The 19,101-nt window shown below is 42.0% G+C and overlaps 1 protein-coding gene across 2 annotated transcripts in view; it reads right to left on the bottom strand.

The window, feature by feature from the left end:
• LOC118385847 (titin) overlaps positions 1-19,101 on the bottom strand; it is a 181,846-nt gene that overhangs the window by 44,579 nt on the left and 118,166 nt on the right. For both annotated transcript variants that reach the window (XM_052522661.1, XM_052522662.1), the window contains 32 exons: positions 18,796-19,077; positions 18,306-18,608; positions 17,862-18,167; positions 17,451-17,732; positions 16,997-17,296; positions 16,511-16,816; positions 16,130-16,435; positions 15,748-16,029; positions 15,343-15,642; positions 14,931-15,224; positions 11,755-14,709; positions 11,146-11,646; positions 10,725-11,009; positions 8,592-8,891; positions 8,178-8,480; positions 7,770-8,045; positions 7,375-7,674; positions 6,498-6,800; positions 6,094-6,399; positions 5,643-5,930; positions 5,082-5,384; positions 4,601-4,903; positions 4,200-4,505; positions 3,750-4,037; positions 3,352-3,642; positions 2,957-3,244; positions 2,113-2,700; positions 1,848-1,952; positions 1,491-1,688; positions 1,077-1,373; positions 400-987; positions 5-307 (listed from right to left, as the gene is read on the bottom strand). In XM_052522661.1, coding sequence (XP_052378621.1) covers positions 5-307; positions 400-987; positions 1,077-1,373; positions 1,491-1,688; positions 1,848-1,952; positions 2,113-2,700; positions 2,957-3,244; positions 3,352-3,642; positions 3,750-4,037; positions 4,200-4,505; positions 4,601-4,903; positions 5,082-5,384; positions 5,643-5,930; positions 6,094-6,399; positions 6,498-6,800; positions 7,375-7,674; positions 7,770-8,045; positions 8,178-8,480; positions 8,592-8,891; positions 10,725-11,009; positions 11,146-11,646; positions 11,755-14,709; positions 14,931-15,224; positions 15,343-15,642; positions 15,748-16,029; positions 16,130-16,435; positions 16,511-16,816; positions 16,997-17,296; positions 17,451-17,732; positions 17,862-18,167; positions 18,306-18,608; positions 18,796-19,077 — 12,636 coding nt within the window. The remainder of the gene's footprint in view (positions 1-4; positions 308-399; positions 988-1,076; positions 1,374-1,490; positions 1,689-1,847; positions 1,953-2,112; positions 2,701-2,956; positions 3,245-3,351; positions 3,643-3,749; positions 4,038-4,199; positions 4,506-4,600; positions 4,904-5,081; positions 5,385-5,642; positions 5,931-6,093; positions 6,400-6,497; positions 6,801-7,374; positions 7,675-7,769; positions 8,046-8,177; positions 8,481-8,591; positions 8,892-10,724; positions 11,010-11,145; positions 11,647-11,754; positions 14,710-14,930; positions 15,225-15,342; positions 15,643-15,747; positions 16,030-16,129; positions 16,436-16,510; positions 16,817-16,996; positions 17,297-17,450; positions 17,733-17,861; positions 18,168-18,305; positions 18,609-18,795; positions 19,078-19,101) is intronic.

Raw genomic sequence — 19,101 nt, 5'->3', positions numbered from 1 at the left:
TTACATACGATATCCTTTGTCATTACATGGGCAGATGGTTCACTTGGTTCCCCAAAGCCAGCTTTGTTCTCTGCAGTTACTCTGAATTCATATTGAACACCTTCCGTGAGTCCTTGTACTTTGTAACGTAGGTCAGAGACCGTTTTCTTCGATGCTCTCACCCATCTCATTCCTCTTCTCTCTTTCCTCTCAACCTGATAACCTCTAATATCACTTCCGCCATCTTTAATTGGCCTCTTCCAGAAAATGGTGACAGCGTTCCTGCTGACATTGTCAATCTCTGGGACTCCGGGTGGGCCTGGTGGGCCTGGAGAAAAGGAGGAGCAAAATATATTAACAATGATGTGGAAATAATTACAGTACCGTCAATAGAATATTCTGAATATTCATGCAACTTACCAAAGCTGTCAACCATTTTGACTGGGCCGGATTGTGTTCCATCACCAGTGCCATACTGGTTCACTGCAGACACACGGAAGATGTACTCATTGCCCTTGATAAGCTTGTTTGCAACAAATCTGCAATCAAAGATATTTTCAGCAAGTTTGGTCCAGAGAAGACGGCTTGTTTCTCTCTTCTCCAGTGTGTAGGATTTGATTGCGCAGCCACCATCCTCTTCTGGTGGCAACCATGTCAATGTGCACTTCTCAGCTGACACACTGCTAGCTTCAATGGGGCCTGGAGGTCCAGGGATATCAAGAACCTTGACCTTAACATGTTCTTCTCTGATACCGAAAGGATTGCTGGCTGTAATTGTGTACTCTCCAGTGTTCTTCCTGCTGGCATATTTAATAGACAACGTTGAAGTAGTTGGAGTGCTTGTGATTTGGACAATATCTGAGGTCTTGAATTCTCTTCCTGCCTTGGACCACACAGCTGTAGGTGGAGGTTTGCCAAGGATCTTGGAAGCAGATACCACAATGGTGTCCCCAGCTCTGACAGAGACACCTTCCTTCATGTCTGGATCGATAGAGATGCTTGGTGGTTCTGTGAACAAATGAGGAAGAGAAATTAGGCTACTTTCCATGTCCTATTCTATTGGCTTTGTTTTGAAGTACAAAAAACAAAAAACATACCATACTCATCTTTGCAGATAAGGGTATCAGTTTGCTCTGAAGGAACACTGATTGCGCCAGCTGCATTCTTAGCTCTGATTCTGAATTCCATGCTGCTGCCTTCTGCCAGGTCTTGCACAGTAAACGCAAGGCCTTGGACATTGATATGATTTGCTTTCATCCATGTCTTTCCTGGCAATTCCAGTTTCTCAACCAGGTAGCCAGTCAGTTTGTGTCCACCATCGTACTTGGGTGCAGTCCACATAAGTGTTACAGTGCTTCTGGTTACATTGATGACATCAGGCTTACCAGGAGGATCTGTGGAGGGAAAAAAAAATCCAGTAAATTAGCAAGATTAGCAAGATTAGAGAACATGTTGAAGGATTTCATATGATATCAATAGGACAGAAAGAGAAAGACAATGAAAACATGTACCAATTGGATCAAGGGCGATGACTGGTTCTGTTGCCCTGCTTGGCCTTCCTAAACCGGCCGCATTCATTGCCATGACTCTAAATTCATACTCCAGGCCTTCAATCAGTCCAGTCACTCTGCAGTCCTTTACCCTAATAGGGGTCTTAGTGGCTCTCTTCCACATCAAGCTGTTCCTTTCTTTGAATTCGACATGATAGCCTGCAAATATAATAATAATAATAACAACAATACATTATTATTTACCATTCAGCAAATGCTTTCAACAATAATATCTGGAATAGTTCATTGTCCATGTCCATTTTCCTTTCAGTCCATGGAAATTCTATGGATTGCTAAAAATACTGTTTGCATAATTACCAGTGATTGGTGAGCCTCCATTTTCTTTAGGTTCAGTCCAATTTAAAATGGCTGACTCATGGCGAATGCTCACAATCTCTGGTGGTGCAGGTGCATCAGGCACATCTGGTGAAGCAAGAATGTTTTCAGTTTCGTGAAATTATTGCCATATAGTACATATATCAATCAATCATCAAACTATTGATGAATACAGATTTCTGAAGTCCTAATAACTCTTCCTTTCAAACATTTTATTTTATATTTTCAATGTATGACAAGAACTCACTGAATGGATGCTGAGCCACCACTGGGTCAGATTTGAGGCATTCTCCAACTCCATATTTATTTTCTGCGAACACTCTGAAGATGTATTCAGTACCATCATGGAGCCTGGTAACTCTCATAGTATTCTTCTGAATAGCGGAGGCCACAGTAGCCCACTTGTTGGCCGTTGATTGCCGCTTCTCCAGAATGTAGTTGGATATTTCAGTCCCACCATCATCCTTTGGTGGACCCCACTCCAGAGTGATTCCATCGGCAGTGATTTCATCAAACTTGAATGGTCCTGTTGGGATTCCTGGTTTTCCAACCACCTTTATCTGCATCTTTGCTTCTTTGACTCCTGCAGTGTTTCTTAGCAGGATTGTATAATTTTCCGCATCACCTCTCTGGCAATCACGGATGAGCAAAGTTGTCAAAGTAGGTGTAGATTCAACTGACATTCTTCCACTGTCTCCCAGAGAAACATTTCCCTTCTTCCAGATGGCTGAAGGAGCTGGTTTGCCAACAATAGGGACGTTGATACGGACTGTGCTTCCCTCCTTGGCAACATAACACAGATCTGGGATGCCACTCAAGTCACAATCAGGTGCAACTGCAAGTTAGGAACACAATGCTTATTAATCTATGAACCAGATAAAATTATAAGTGCAGTAACATAATGCTAAAATAGAACACATTTATGCTAGAAATATTAGGAACAGTTGAAAAAAAACTTGAAGATTACCAATAGATATATATATATATATATATATATATATATATATATAAATGGCCATGCATTTTGTCTCCGGTGTATTTTACAAGTGGATTAATAGCCTAGCTAATTAACACTGGACTACTGGACTTACCGGTTTGATCTTTAGCGATCACAGTGAGCTCCGAAGGTGGTCCCTCTCCAGACTCATTTATTGCTTTCACCCTGTAAGAGTACTCCTTTCCTTCTTTAAGTTCAACCATCATATGTGACATGACCTTTCCTTTCACTAGTTCCGTATACTTCTCTTCACCTTCCTGAAGCTCCAGAAGATAAGCACTGATGTGACTTCCACCATCACTGATTGGCTTTTTCCAGCCAATATGAATGGAATCTTTAGTGATCGACAGTGCCTTAAAATCTATAACTGCTCCAGGTAGTTCTGAAATCAGATAACAAGGTCATTTGATTATTAAAAATCTAACTAACAAATGGCATTTAACATCTAATAGTTTAAAAAAACACATGATCACATCCAATAAACCATACCTGAAGCTCTTACAACTCCGGCAGTCTCACAACCTTCTCCGATACCATAGTTATTTTCAGCCAAGACTCTGAAACAGTAGGCTTGTCCAGCTTCCAAGTTAGGAATCCTGAAAGTAGATTTGGGGCATTCGGCTATGACACAGGACCATGCTTTTCTCTCTGCAAGACGCTTCTCAACAATGTAACTCTTCACTGGGCTTCCTCCATCAATCAGAGGAGGATCCCAGCCGATGGATGCATGGTTCAGAGATGTTTCCTTCACAATTAGATTCAGTGGTGGACCAGGAGTATCTACAGAAAAAATAATACATTATATTATTTTATGGCATTATGTAGAAGGTAAAACCAAATTTTGTTTCTCAAAATAATATTATCTTAAGACAAGAATCATAGCCTACCTAGGACCTTCACGACGATAGTGTAAGACTTCTTTCCGCTCTCGTTTTCAAGAGACAAAACGTATTTTCCAGCATCATATCTGTTGATATCCTCAATGTACATAAGGGTGTCCCATTCGGTCGTTTTGATCATGATTCCTGCTCGTTCTTTGAGGTTGGCATTGACCTTGGTCCACACCACCTTGGGTGGGGGACGTCCTATCAGTGGCACATAGAGTCTCATTGTGACTCCGGCTCTCAGGACCAGTGCCTTGCGAAGGTCAGCATCCAGCTCAGCATCAGCAGCAACTACAAGTTAAAATAGAAAGTAGTAGAGAGTTAGACAAGACATGGATGTATTTTAGTTGAATAGATAGTAGTGCATTACATGCTTATTTACAATTGTGTGCGTTACTTATATTAGTAATTGTTCTGTACAGACTTGAGAGTTTTCTGATAATGTTGACGTACTCAGGATGTCTTTGGCCTCGTGTTTCCCAGGAACTTCACTTGGCTCGCTGTATCCGATCTTGTTCACAGCAAAGACACGGAACACATATTCTGTTTTATCAATGAGACCAGTAACCAGGAACTTGGTTTCTTGCAGATTTTTGGGCACATTGCACTTCGTCCAGTCTGCTGCATCAGCTCTCTTGCACTCGACAAGGTAGCCAAAGATTTCACAACCACCATCGTAAGCAGGCTTGGTCCAAGACAAGCTAATGGTGCTGTGTGTTGAGTCGACAACTTTAGGGAAAGCAGGTGGTGCAGGTGGATCTGAAGATGGAAGAACATAAGAGAATGTCAGCGAGAAGTGTTGGGACATGTAATCCTTAATGATTTAAGTAAGCAAATGTTGTTGTTATACATACACACAGGATCCACGGCAAGGGCAGCATTGGATGCATCACTTGGTTTGCCAAATCCAGCTTTGTTCATGGCAATCACTCTAAACTCATACTCAGATCCCTCTGAGAGCTGGGCAGCTTTTATGCTCCTGTCAATCACTGGTTTACGGTTGACTTTAGCCCAGTTGAGCTCTGACGCTTCACGTTTCTCAACCATGTAACCCAGAATGGTAGCTTTACCATCATCAGCAGGCGCTTTCCAGCTTACAGTCATAGAATTGGCTGTAATGTTGGTAATAACTGGTGGCTCACTAGGACCAGGAACATCTGCAAATGAGAGAGAAAGAGAGAGAAGGAGAAGAAGAAAACACTTAAACATTGCACAAGTAGAAGAAGTCCCACTGTTTCCAGCGCAATCAAACTAAAATATGATATATAATATATATATATATATTTTATTTTTTAAAATATAGAAATGTGTATTCAAACATGTTTAAAATATTACCATATGGATTCTTGACCATGACAGGGTCAGTGAGGATGGGGTCTCCAATACCATACTGGTTCTCAGCACTGACCCTGAACTGGTATTCATGGTCCTGCATGAGTTTATCTACTGTGCAATCGGTCAGTTGACCATTGATATTGGAGGTGACCAGAGCCCAGTTCGCTCTGCTGGTTTCACGTTTGTCAATGATGTAGTTGATGATTTCAGAGCCTCCATCTGCAACAGGTGGCTCCCACCTCATCTTAATACGGTCCGCAAACACCTTGGTGACTTTCACTCCGGCTGGTGGGCCGGGTTTGTCTAAGGAGAACACAGATGATATTACACATCAACAGTTGATTCTGAATATATGAATATTGTATTCTGTATTCTCTTGCAGACCATCACAAACACTTTCATATACATCACACTAACATATCTCGAGCCGTTATAAAGAGTTTGAGTATATACAAACACAAAAATAAAATGTATTAGCATGAAGCTACAACATCAGTTTGGAATTTGTGCACAATAATAAAAAGACACATTTAGTTTAACTGTTATTATAATTTCGCATACCTAGAACCTTGAGCTTAATATTGGCACATTTAGTGCCATTGGGGTTTTCAGCTAAAATAGTGTACTCTCCAGACTCCTTCCTTGCTACAGAGAACAATTCCAGAATGTGTGTGTGTCTCTTCTGTGTCATCTTCATCCCATCAACCAGTTTCAATGGAACACCATTTCTCTTCCATGTAACCTTGGGCAGTGGTTTTCCAAACACTACTGCATCAAAGGAGACATTTTCTCCAGCCTTCACTATGATCATGTTCTTCATGTCCACTCCCAGCTCGACCCTGGGGGGAACTGGAGAAACAAGAGACACATCACATCAAGTAAAAGGTCTGTGTTGACCATGCATCCACATTTATTTTGAATCATTTTGTGATTAAAAAAATTGCATTTAGTCATTAGATGGATAAAAACAAAAACTTTGTTTTGTCAATGTTCTGACGGCGCAGTGCCTTACCATTCTCTGCAAACACTGGAATGGCATCTGAGATCTGAGAAGGCAAGCTGATGTTGATTGCTGACTTGGCGAAAACTCTGAAGTGATACTGGGCTCCCTCCTCCAGGCCAGTTACAACATAGTCTTCTGTTTTGACGTTCTGGCAGTTGGCATTGCAGCGAACCCATTTCTCTACTTCTTGACCAATCTTCATGTACTCCGCATAGTATCCAATGAGCTTGCTACCTCCATCATTTTGGGGACGAGTCCAAACAAGTGAAACAGTGCTCTTTGTCACATCCATTACCTCAGGTTTCCCAGGTGGATCTAGAATAAGAAAATGACAACAGTTTTAATTGACAGATTGCAGATTTCAAAGCCAGTGAGGGACACGGTAAGCCGCACATCACATGCTCATAACTTACCGATGGGTGTTCTTGCTGTGACCCAGTCAGTCTGTTTGCTTGGTTTACCCTGGCCGGCCTTGTTGAGGGCAGACACCCTGAATGCATATTCCAGACCTTCCATTAAGCCTGTGCAGTTGTATTCAAGTCCGCGGACAACGGACTCATTTGCTCTTACCCAGAGAAGGCTGTTCCTCTCTTTACGCTCAATGCAGTATCCGGTAAGAGGACTGCCACCATCAGTTGATGGGGTCTCGTAGGACAGAGACACTGCTTCACTCTTAACTTTCGTGATACACAGATTTCTGGGCTCGCCTGGGACATCTGGAATTAGAATGTGGAGTTAGTTTGCAAGATTAACAAACAGAATATGGCCTAGATTCAATCCGATCAACGTTAACCGGCGACAGTAGACACCCGCATAACGAATGTTCTGGCGATGGCGGAGGTGGAACTGCCTAGGAGCCGTCAAATCAATGAGAAGCTGCTCTTGCGATCATTGTCACAAAGCCACACCCGCCCCACTCGCGTTAGATGTTCAGAACAAGAAGATGTAGGCTATATAGAAATAATTTCAAAATAATGAGGTTTTCTATCAACGAGGTGTAGATTACATCTCACTTTCCAGTGTTCGAACTTGTAAACAAGGCTGCATGGGTTTGATGCAGCCAATGGCAATGTCCACTTTGGGTATAATGCCAGGAGCCACTTGTGAAATTGACAGCTATAACACAGTTCCACTTTCGACACGTCAAAATAACCACTATGTGGATGTTGGCTAAAGCGGATCTGATTGAATCGAGGCCTAGATTACTTAGAATGTCATAATTCATTGTACAATAAGCTTTTTTGGGGTGGTGGGGGGGCCCATGCTTATACCTTGTCTTGTTTAACTTACCGAAGGGATATCTAGCGATAATTTTCTCTGAATAGATTGGCTCCGAGATGCCAAATCTGTTCTCAGCTCGGACACGGAAGCCATACTCCATTCCAGGGGTAAGCTTGCCAACTCTGTAGCTGGTTGTGGTGCATGAGCCAGAAGCTATGACCCAGTCTCCTCTGCTCACATCACACTTCTCAATGACGTAGTTAGTGATGTTGCTTCCACCATCCTCACTGGGTTGGTTCCACTGAAGTGTGCAGGCATCAATATCAAGCTCAGCGATCTCCAGGGGAGCATCAGGAGGCCCAGGCTTATCTGTGAATGAAGACATGTACAAACAGCATCCATTTAGGCTATGCATTCTGGCAGTGTGTTAGTCAACTATTTCGAGTTTCCTCAATAAAACTTACCCTGTACTACGACTCTAAGGATCTGGCTTATTTTGGCGGTGCTGTTCTCAGCAGAAAGACTGAAATAACCACTGTCCTTTCTCGAGACATCTTTCATGATGAGTGAAATGCAGTTTGGAGACTTTTGCACCATGAGACGATCAGATGTCAACAGATCATCGGCTCCTTGCCTCCATTTGCAGAATGGTGTAGGTTTTCCAGCCACAATAGCGTCAACTCTCATTTTCTCTCCTGCCTTTACTGTGACACTATCAGGCATGATGATCTTTGGTGCCACTAAAAAAGAGAGGAAAACATGTTCTTAAAATGAGGACTTAAAAAGGTGTGTGCAACAGGAACTTTTTTGAATACCAAACTAAATCCAGACAAGGTAATTCTGGGATTTAAAAAAATATATTTGTGACTTACTCAGCTGCTCCTTGACCTGAAATAGTCCCTCAGCTTCTCTTGCCAGACTGGTTCCAGCCACGTTTCTTGCTGCAACTCTGAACTTGTACTTTGTGCCCTCTTTAAGTCCAACGACTACAATGGTTAAGTCTTTAACAACGGAATATGGTGTCCATTTGTCTTCAGGTTCGCCATCCTCTTTGTAATCAACCATGTAGCCATTGATCTTAGCTCCACCATCCCTCAAAGGTTTCAGCCATCCCAGAGTGGCACTGTTCTTTGTCACTTCCAAGACATCCATCTTCTTGGGTGGATCAGGTTCACCTATTTAAAGAAATGTGATATTTATGTGAATCAAAACACAAAACAATAAAATCCACTTACACTATCCACTATTTAATTATAATATAAGTCATACTGTAACAGTGCACTTACTTATAGGATCAGTTGTCAGGTAGGCTTTTGGAGAGTCTTTAGGAACACCAATGCCATATTTATTGACTGCCATAACTCTAAAGTAGTAGTCACAGCCAGCTGTGAGGCCGGTGACTCTGAAGCTTGTTTTCTTCAAGTCGTTGATACAATTTGACCAAGTCTTCTTTTCGAGTTCACGTTTCTCAACGATGTAGTTCTGGATTTGACAGCCACCATCGTTATCCGGAGGGAGCCAAGACAGCTGACAACCGGTGCTTGTCACATCACAGACCTCAAATCCTCCCACAGGTCCAGGAGTATCTGTTCAACAAATGTAACATCAATATTGGATACAGTCCATATAAGAGTACAAACAATTATACTGTAATCAAACAGTACAAACAATTATACTGTAATCAAACAGTACAAACAATTATACTGTAATCAAACAGTACAAACAATTATACTGTAATCAAACAGTACAAACAATTATACTGTAATCAAACAGTACAAACAATTATACTGTAATCAAACAGTACAAACAATTATACTGTAATGAAACAGTACAAACAATTATACTGTAATCAAACAGTACAAACAATTATACTGTAATGAAACAGTACAAACAATTATACTGTAATCAAACAGTACAAACAATTATACTGTAATGAAACAGTACAAACAATTATACTGTAATGAAACAGTACAAACAATTATACTGTAATCAAACAGTACAAACAATTATACTGTAATCAAACAGTACAAACAATTATACTGTAATGAAACAGTACAAACAATTATACTGTAATCAAACAGTACAAACAATTATACTGTAATCAAACAGTACAAACAATTATACTGTAATCAAACAGTACAAACAATTATACTGTAATGAAACAGTACAAACAATTATACTGTAATCAAACAGTACAAACAATTATACTGTAATCAAACAGTACAAACAATTATACTGTAATGAAACAGTACAAACAATTATACTGTAATGAAACAGTACAAACAATTATACTGTAATCAAACAGTACAAACAATTATACTGTAATCAAACAGTACATACAATTATACTGTAATGAAACAGTACAAACAATTATACTGTAATCAAACAGTACAAACAATTATACTGTAATGAAACAGTACAAACAATTATACTGTAATGAAACAGTACAAACAATTATACTGTAATCAAACAGTACAAACAATTATACTGTAATCAAACAGTACATACAATTATACTGTAATGAAACAGTACAAACAATTATACTGTAATCAAACAGTACAAACAATTATACTGTAATCAAACAGTACAAACAATTATACTGTAATCAAACAGTACAAACAATTATACTGTAATGAAACAGTACAAACAATTATACTGTAATGAAACAGTACAAACAATTATACTGTAATGAAACAGTACAAACAATTATACTGTAATGAAACAGTACAAACAATTATACTGTAATGAAACAGTACAAACAATTATACTGTAATCAAACAGTACAAACAATTATACTGTAATCAAACAGTACAAACAATTATACTGTAATCAAACAGTACAAACAATTATACTGTAATCAAACAGTACAAACAATTATACTGTAATGAAACAGTACAAACAATTATACTGTAATCAAACAGTACAAACAATTATACTGTAATCAAACAGTACAAACAATTATACTGTAATCAAACAGTACAAACAATTATACTGTAATCAAACAGTACAAACAATTATACTGTAATCAAACAGTACAAACAATTATACTGTAATGAAACAGTACAAACAATTATACTGTAATGAAACAGTACAAACAATTATACTGTAATCAAACAGTACAAACAATTATACTGTAATCAAACAGTACAAACAATTATACTGTAATCAAACAGTACAAACAATTATACTGTAATCAAACAGTACAAACAATTATACTGTAATCAAACAGTACAAACAATTATACTGTAATCAAACAGTACAAACAATTATACTGTAATCAAACTAATAACATTAATTTGACATTGTAAAGAATTAAATGTACATACATTTTTTATTGTTTAAAGTCTTTCACAGTGAATAGTAATCTGTCATTCCACAGACTGACATAAAAAGTGAAAGGATAGACCTCAGTGACTTACCCAATACTTTAACACGGACAAATATAGCTTTCTCCCCAGCGGAGTTGGAGAGTGTGAGAGAGTATCTGCCGGAATCGTCCCGAGTGCTCTCAGGGATCACAAGGAAGGACATAGTATCAATCTGATCTACGTGCCCTCTCCTGGCGACGTTATCAACACCGAGCTTCTTCCAGGTGACTTTGGGGGATGGTCTTCCTCTGATAGTAGCGAAGAGCCTGATGGGGCAGCCTGCTCTAACAATGAAGCCCTTCCTTAGACTGGCATCCAAGTCAATCTCTGGTGCCTCTGTTAGTGGGTAAGAGAAGGGGGAGAACATACATCAGACATAAAGAAATCATTATACAATATTAGCTATAAGCTACAGTTCTATAACAACTGGATGTGTTTTCATCTAGGCCTATGTCAAGAAGTATTTATTTACCGAGGACCTCCTTGGGGTTGACAGCCTCTTTGAGTGTAGCAGGACGACCCCAGCCGACCTGGTTCTGTGCAGAGACTCTGAATTCATACATCTGCTTCTCATTCAAGTTTGGAATGGTGAATTCTGTGTGCACCAGCACACCAGCACCGGTGTTACACTTCTTCCAGCCCTCTTCTTTCTCCTTACGTTTAGCTTCAGCTTTAGCTTTAGCTGCAACTGCAGTAGCTTCATCCTCAGCTTCCTCTTCATATTTTTCCTCACCTTCTCCTGCTGCTGCTTCAGGCTTAGCTTCACCTTCAGGCTTAGCTTCATCTGCAGGTTTATCTTCAGGAACAGCTTCAGCTTCAATCACTTCCGGTTTAGGTTCAAGTTTGTCTCTCATTTCAACCATGTATCCAATGATAGGAGCACCTCCATCATAGATAGGCTTGGCCCACCCAAGAGTAATGGACGTCTTGGTGCTGTCAATCACCTTGAAACTGCCTGGAGGACCAGGAGTCTCTGGAATCAAGGAAAACAAAACGTCTGCATGTTAGTACAGCCAACAGGGTAAATTAATAACCAATAATACTAATAATACAATGTCTCAAAAATACATAAATGCTGTACCAATTGGATCTTTGGCTGCTACTGGTCTGCATGGTTTGCTTGGCTCTCCCAGTCCAACTTCATTTTCAGCCTTGACACGGAACTGATAGTCGTGGTTGGGAATTAAGTTGCTGACTTTCATGCGTCTCTCAGAGATGGTACTCTTTGTGCATGGCACCCATTTGACAGCACGCTTTTCTTTCCTTTCCAGGATATAACCAGTGATAGACTTTCCACCATCATTCTCTGGTGGGGCCCATACGACTGTCATTTCCTCCTTGCCGATCTTGGTTATCTCTGGTGATTCTGGTGGTCCAGGTCTGTTGAACTGAGTCCTAGCTGTGACAGGTTTGCTCTCCACTGCGGGACCTGTCCCCATCTTGTTTTCTGCTCTGATGCGGAAGATGTACTCATTTCCTTCTACTAGTCGGGTAACATTGCAATAGTTGGTGACAAGTGAAGCAGAGTATGTGGACCAGACCATTCTTCTTGTTTCACATTTCTCAATGATATAGCTATCAACTTCACATCCACCTTCATCTTCTGGGAGATCCCATGCAACTCTACATTTGTCTACTCCGATTCCAGACACCTTCACGTCTCTCACAGGCCCTGGGACATCCAAGACATTAACAACTGCGTATCCAGTGAAGGTTCCAGCAGAGTTTGTGGCAGTAACAACATATTTTCCGGTGTCTGTACGTTTGGATTTGGTCAAAAGGAATTTAGAGTAATCTGTGCCCGTTTCAACACTAACTCTGGGGTTATCTCCTGTGGCCCTGTCCTTCACCCACTTCACCTCTGGTTGAGGCTTTCCTCTGAGTCCAGCCTCAATTCTGATAGACTCTCCAGCTTTAACCACAAGGGCTCCAGCTAACTTTATATCAAGCACTGGTTTCTGGATCTCCTCTTTAACAAGTACATCACCAGTCTTCACCCAGTCACTTTCTCCACCTTCATTGCATGTCTGCACTCTGAACTGATAGGTTTGTTTTTCCACACACTTGTCAGCCATGAAGTATGTACTTGTAATCAGATCCTCGTGTAATGGCACCCATTCTGCCGCTCCTGCTTCTTTGCTCTCCAAAGCGTAACCAATGTTGGGGCTTCCACCATCATAGTCTGGCCTCCTCCATTTCAAGAAGACAAAGTTCTTACCCACGTCGGTTACGTGGAAGTTCTCTGGCTCACCAGGCTTGTTAATGGGATCGATGGCAAGGGTTGGTTGTTTTGTCTCAATTGTGGGCCCAGGGCCGCATTTGTTCACAGCACAAACACGGAAGAGATACTCGTGGCCCTCCATGAGTTTGGCTTTAACCATGCGGTTAGTGCAGTCAGATGAGATCATTGACCAAAGCCTCAAACTGGGTTCACGGCACTCAACAATGTAGTTTGTAATCTCAGAGCCTCCGTTATCTACAGGGTTCTCCCAGGACACCATACAAGAGTCTTTGGTCACATAGGTGGCCTTCAGATTCTGACAGTGTCCAGGTCTATCCAACACATTCACAGTTATTGTAGCTTCGGCTTCACCACTGTAGTTGTTAGCCTTCAAAACATATATTCCATGGTCTGCTCTGGTTGCCTCTTTGATTCTCAGTTGAACAACAGGCAAGTTCTGAGTTAGTGTTGTGTGCTTGGCGGTTTCCAAAACATTATCACCCTTTTTCCAGATAATCTCTGGATCGGGTCTGGCATTCACGTAACCGATGATGTTGATGTTATGTCCAACTCGGACAGTCAAACGCTCACGGCTTGTAGCATCCATCTCGATCTCTGGAGGTATCATGATGTCTTTGGCAACCACCGATCCAAGGCATTCTCTAGGCTCTCCAACTCCAATCATATTTACAGCACTAATGCGGAACCTGTACTCTGAGTGTTCTTCAAGGCCTTTAACTCTGTAAGCACACTGCTTAATGTGACCATCCTTGTTGATGATCTCCCATTCTCCGCCAGCTTTCTGCAATTCAATAATGTAGCCCATGATTGGACTGCCTCCATCTTTGTTGGGCTTAATCCAGACTAGGTCTGCATTTTCCTTACTGTAGTCCTTGATTCTGGGGTTAACTGGAGGTCCAGGAGCTTTAATTTGACGACATGGTTTTGCTGGGTCTGATATGGCAGAAGGTCCACTGAAACCAGCAATATTTTCAGCAAAAACTCTAAACTCATACTCATTTCCTTCAAAGAGACCAAGTACTCTGATTCTGAGATCCTTACAGGTTGTCGTGTTGACACGGATCCATTTACCGCCTTTGTGTCTACGCTCAACTATATATCCAGTGATTTGACTGCCTCCATCAAACAATGGCATGGTCCACCCAACAGTGAGAGCATCTTCTGCAATGTCCCATGTGTTTGGTTTGCCTGGATGGCCAGGGGCTTCAAACGTGTGTTGGGCGACAGTTGGTGCACTTTCAAGAGGAGCGCCGATACCCATTTTGTTCTCTGCACGGATACGCACAACATATTCAACACCGCTCTGCAAACGAGGGATCTTAAGCTTTGTTGCTGTGCTACCAGAGCTCACACCTCCCCAGGTTTCCTTCTTAGCCTCTCTCTTCTCAACAATGTAACCTGTTACAGGGCTTCCACCATCATCCTTAGGAGTACGCCAGTCAATAAGCATGTACTCAGGAGTAACCTCAAGGACATTGACTGGTCCAATGGGAGCAGCGGGCACATCAAGAACGGTCACATTCAAAGCCAGAGTCTTGGTTCCTGCAGGGTTGGAAACTGTGAGAATATAGGTTCCACTGTTGGTTCTCATACACTCATTGATGCTGAGAACTGTTGAATAGTTGTCACTCTCAATCTTAACTGCGCCTTCGGGTACAATTTCTGCTCCGTCAATGGACCATTTGGCAGTAGGCGCAGGGATGCCTCTCATGATCGCGGGGAGTCTGATAGTGCTTCCACATTTCACAATGATCCCTTCGATCAGCTTGGCCTCAACTTCAACGATTGGAGCCACTGTGAAAAGATGGAGAAGAATATGTAGGTTAATTGTTATAATTTGTTTGATGATGGCAATTATGTTGTCTACAAATTTCCTGGACACAGATTAAGTTTAGTCCTGTAATAAGAATCATTTTCAATGGAGAATCTCTATTAAACTTGCTTTTCAGTATACAACTAGGATTAATCTCTGTTGGAGAAACCAAACCATTAAGTAAATATATAGCAAATCTCACCAAGCTTCTCCTGGCAGAGGACGGGGACAGTGGTGTCTGGTCTACTCAGTCCGATAGCGTTCTCCGCTCTCACACGGAATCTGTACGTCTTTCCTTCCTCGAGGCCAGTGATGTGGCTCTCAGGGATGCTGACGGTGTTCCATTCATCCCACTCTCTCTCTCCTTCCTCTTGGTACTCAACCAGGAAACCTATGATGTTGCTACCTCCGTTGCGGTCAGGCCAGTTCCACACAAGCCAGACCTCCGTCTTGTCGACATCTACATGGTGCAAGTCCTTTGGTGGACCAGGTGGGACTGAAAATAGACCACATGGGATGCGATTAGATTACAGATGTCAAGTTAGTTATCAAGATACCACGTACATAACAATACACCCATAGGTCTTTATGTATTTGGTTTGATTGATACTCACACAGTGGATTCATGGCTTTGACGGCTTTGGTTGTTTCAATGTATTCACTTCTGCCGAACTGATTCTCAGCAGCAACGCGGAACAAATACGATGTTCCTTCCATCAAGTGCTTGGCCATCATGCTTCGTTTCTTAGACGAAGAGCACACTGGCACCCACTGTGCGGCTGCCACATCTTTCTTCTCCACAACAAAGTTGGTAAGACGTGCTCCTCCATTGTCCTCGGGGTCTTTCCAGGAGAGATAGGCTGAATCGCTTCTCACCTCTGAAACCCTCAGGTGCTGGATTGGACCAGGTTTGTCTAATAGTGTAAAGAGTAAAGAATAACATAATTATAGCAACCCAGCATGCTAAACACTTTACATCTGTCTTCATTTATTACTGACAGAATTGAAAAATCCCTTACCCAGGACGAGGACTGTGCATGTGGCAGTCTTCGAACCAGATGAGTTTTCAATGTTCAGAGTGTAGTCACCACAGTCAGAACGGACACAGTAGCGCATCTCCAATTTGGATCCTAGTGGATTGATCTCAATGTCAACTCTTGTGGGGACGTCTTCGTCGTTCTTCTTCCATGTGACTTTGGGGAATGGAATTCCCTTGATTCCAGCAATTAGATTGATATGGGTTCCGGCCATGGCTTTCAACTCACGAGGCATACCCAGTTCAACATCCAATTCAGGATGTTCTTTTGGGGGTAGAAAAACTATATGTTATAATTCAGTTTTTTTATTTCAATGATAATGAATTACCCAAATTATGAAAATTATATTTATATGTGAAATTACCAAGTCTGTCTTCTGCCTTCACTGGATCTGTGGTGTATGCAGGTTCAGATTCACCAGCAAAGTTCACAGCAGTTACTCTGAATCTGTAATATTCTCCCGCTTCCAGGTTAATGACCTTGAACTTGGTTTCTTGGCAGGAATCAGGAGTCTGATTCACCTTCTGCCACTCCTCTCCAGCTTTAGTGAACTCAACGAGATAGCCGAAGATCTTGCCCCTGCCACAGTCCTTTGGTGGCTGCCAAGACAGTGAGACAGACTCTTTTGTCCAATCTACAGCTTCTGGCAGCACGGGGGAGCTTGGAAGCACTGAGGGAAGAAACAGTTGATTAAATTTGATAGAAATTTTGTAAAGTATTAATTTATTTTTGCATAGTCACTTACCAATTGGATCTTTGGCAAATATGGGCTTTGATGGAGGGCTGGGGTCACCGAGACCCACAACGTTCTCAGCCATGACACGGAACTCATATTCACAGCCCTCGAGGAGGTCTGGAACAAAGTACTCCACTTTGGGGAAGATGCGGTCTTTTCCGGATGCGCGAGTCCATCTATTAGTCATGGTCTCCTTCCTCTCAATGACATAGCCAGTGATGGGCTTCCCACCATCAGCAGGTGGTTCCCAAGTCAGAAGGGCTTGATCCTTATAGATCTCCTGCACAATGGGCTGTTTGGGAGCATTTGGCACCTCTGCAATGGGACAGAGAATTTATCAGTTGAAGCAAAATGCATTCATGACAAAAGATAGTATGGTTGCATCCCATATGGCACCCTATTCCTTACTTGTCAAAAGTAGTGCACTATATAAGGAATAGGGTTCCGTTTTATGGACGTAACTTATATCTACTCAGTATTTATCTAATAGCTTACTGAAGACATCCTTAGCCTTTGTCTCGGCAGACAGCAGTGGGTTGCTGATGCCGTGGATGTTCACAGCACAGATTCTGATGATGTACTCTCTGCCCTCAATCAGCTTAGGTACTTTGCATGTTGTCCTGGTGCAAGCTGTTGTCACCGGCATCCAGAGGTCTCTGTTTGTGTCTCTCTTCTCAATGGTGTAGTTGGAGATGGCACATCCACCATCATCCAGAGGAGGGTTCCAAGAAATCACCATGTAGTTCCTGTAGACCTCATTGAAGACCACTGGGCCCTCTGGAGGCTGGGGGCGATCTGAGAGAAAATATTAGCATTTTATCATTAATCATCTATCAGATATGGATCAATCAATAGTCAATGATCAAACATATTTTGATTATAAGGGTTAAATAAAAGTGACATTAGGTTTGTCAATTAAGAACAACAAAGAACACCCTCACCAACTTACCAACAACACTGAGACTGCAAATTCCTTTACGTAAGCCAACAATGTTCTCCACCACCACCTGGTATCTGCCGCTGTGTTCTCGTTTAGCCTTGGGCATAGCCAAGCACAGTGTTTTACTAGTGTTGGTCATTGTGACCTCCTCATCTGCTTTCAGCTCTTCCTCGTTCTTTGTCCATGTTATTGTAGGTGCTGGCTTCCCAGTGAAGCGGCCTTGGAGGGTGCACACGTCTCCCACACGCACAACCAGTCTGTCACGGAAGTCCAAGTCGATCGTTGGGGGCTCTGAGGATGGCAGAACAAAGAAGGGATGTTTTCCATTATTTTTTACAACTTTATTTTTAAAAGAAATAACAGTCACCAATATATTTATAAAGATTTAGAATGACTATCTAACCCTTATTCAACACTTACCAAGTTCTTCCTTGACCTGGATTGGCTTGGTGCAGAAAGAGTGCTTTCCCTGACCAATCACGTTGACAGCAATGACACGGAATTCATAGGTGGAATTCTCTTTGAGACCTCCCTTTGTGAACTTCCTATCCATCAGCGTGTCATCAGTATCAATCTTAGTGAAGTTATCCTTTCCAATCAGACGAGCTTCAAGCACATAACATGTAACCTCAGAACCACCATCGTACTTAGGTGGTCTCCAGGCCAAACTGATGGAGTCTTTGGTGATGGCTGTGATTTCTAGATCCTCAGGACGCTCAGGAACAGCTAGCAAGGAAAAAGGACAAAAACATCCTATCAGGCCCAATGGAATATTATAAATAATTGCTGGATTTGTATACACTTACGTTACATTTTAGAAAGCAAATTAGAAAGCTGTCATACGGGTATTAGGCAGGAACTCACAAATAGGATCTTTGATGAGAACTGGTCGTTCTGATTCAATAAATGGACCCATTCCGATGATATTCTCAGCTGCGATTCTAAAGAAATATCCTTTTCCGTCGATGAGACCCTGGACCACAGCATTATGCCTGGTGACCGTGTAAGAGACTGCTGTCCAGCCCATGCGGTCAGACTCTCTCTTCTCAATTATGTAGTTGGTGATGGCTGAGCCACCGTCGTCTTCAGGGGAGTACCAGTTCAACTTGCAAGAGTCAATGGTGAGGTTCACACCAGAGAACGGCTGACCAACTGGGCCGGGAACATCTGAGAAACACATGTGAAACAAGTTTTCAATACCATTCAACTCTTGGGCCTGTATTCACAAAGCGTCTCAGAGTAGGCGTGCTGATCCTGGATCAGCTCTCCTACTCCCATAAACTTGATACATGTGTATCTCAGGATATCTCCTGAGATATACTGAATGAGAAGAAGAAGTAAAGTTGTTTCTTACCCAACACCTCCACAATGACAGCCTTCTTCCTTTCCCCTCCTTCATTCTTTGCACTCAGGGTGTATATACCCTGGTGATGGCGTCTGCAGTTTTTGATAACCAGAGCAGAGCTGATTGAAGTGGTTTCAACCTTAGCCTCTGCTGGTAGAGGCTGGTCATCTCTGCTCCATGTGATCTCTGGTGCCGGCTTGCCTGACACGTGGGCCAGGAGGCGGATGGTACCACCGGCATGGACTACAATCTTCTCCTTCACTGAGGCATCCAAGTCCACTTCAGGGGCAACTAAAATAATATGTGTGTGTTGGT

The sequence above is a fragment of the Oncorhynchus keta genome, chromosome 7 (genome assembly GCF_023373465.1).
Source record: "Oncorhynchus keta strain PuntledgeMale-10-30-2019 chromosome 7, Oket_V2, whole genome shotgun sequence".
Classification (NCBI taxonomy): Eukaryota; Metazoa; Chordata; class Actinopteri; order Salmoniformes; family Salmonidae; genus Oncorhynchus; species Oncorhynchus keta.
Note: the sequence above shows the minus strand (reverse complement) of the source record. Positions and strands in the feature narration are given on the sequence as shown.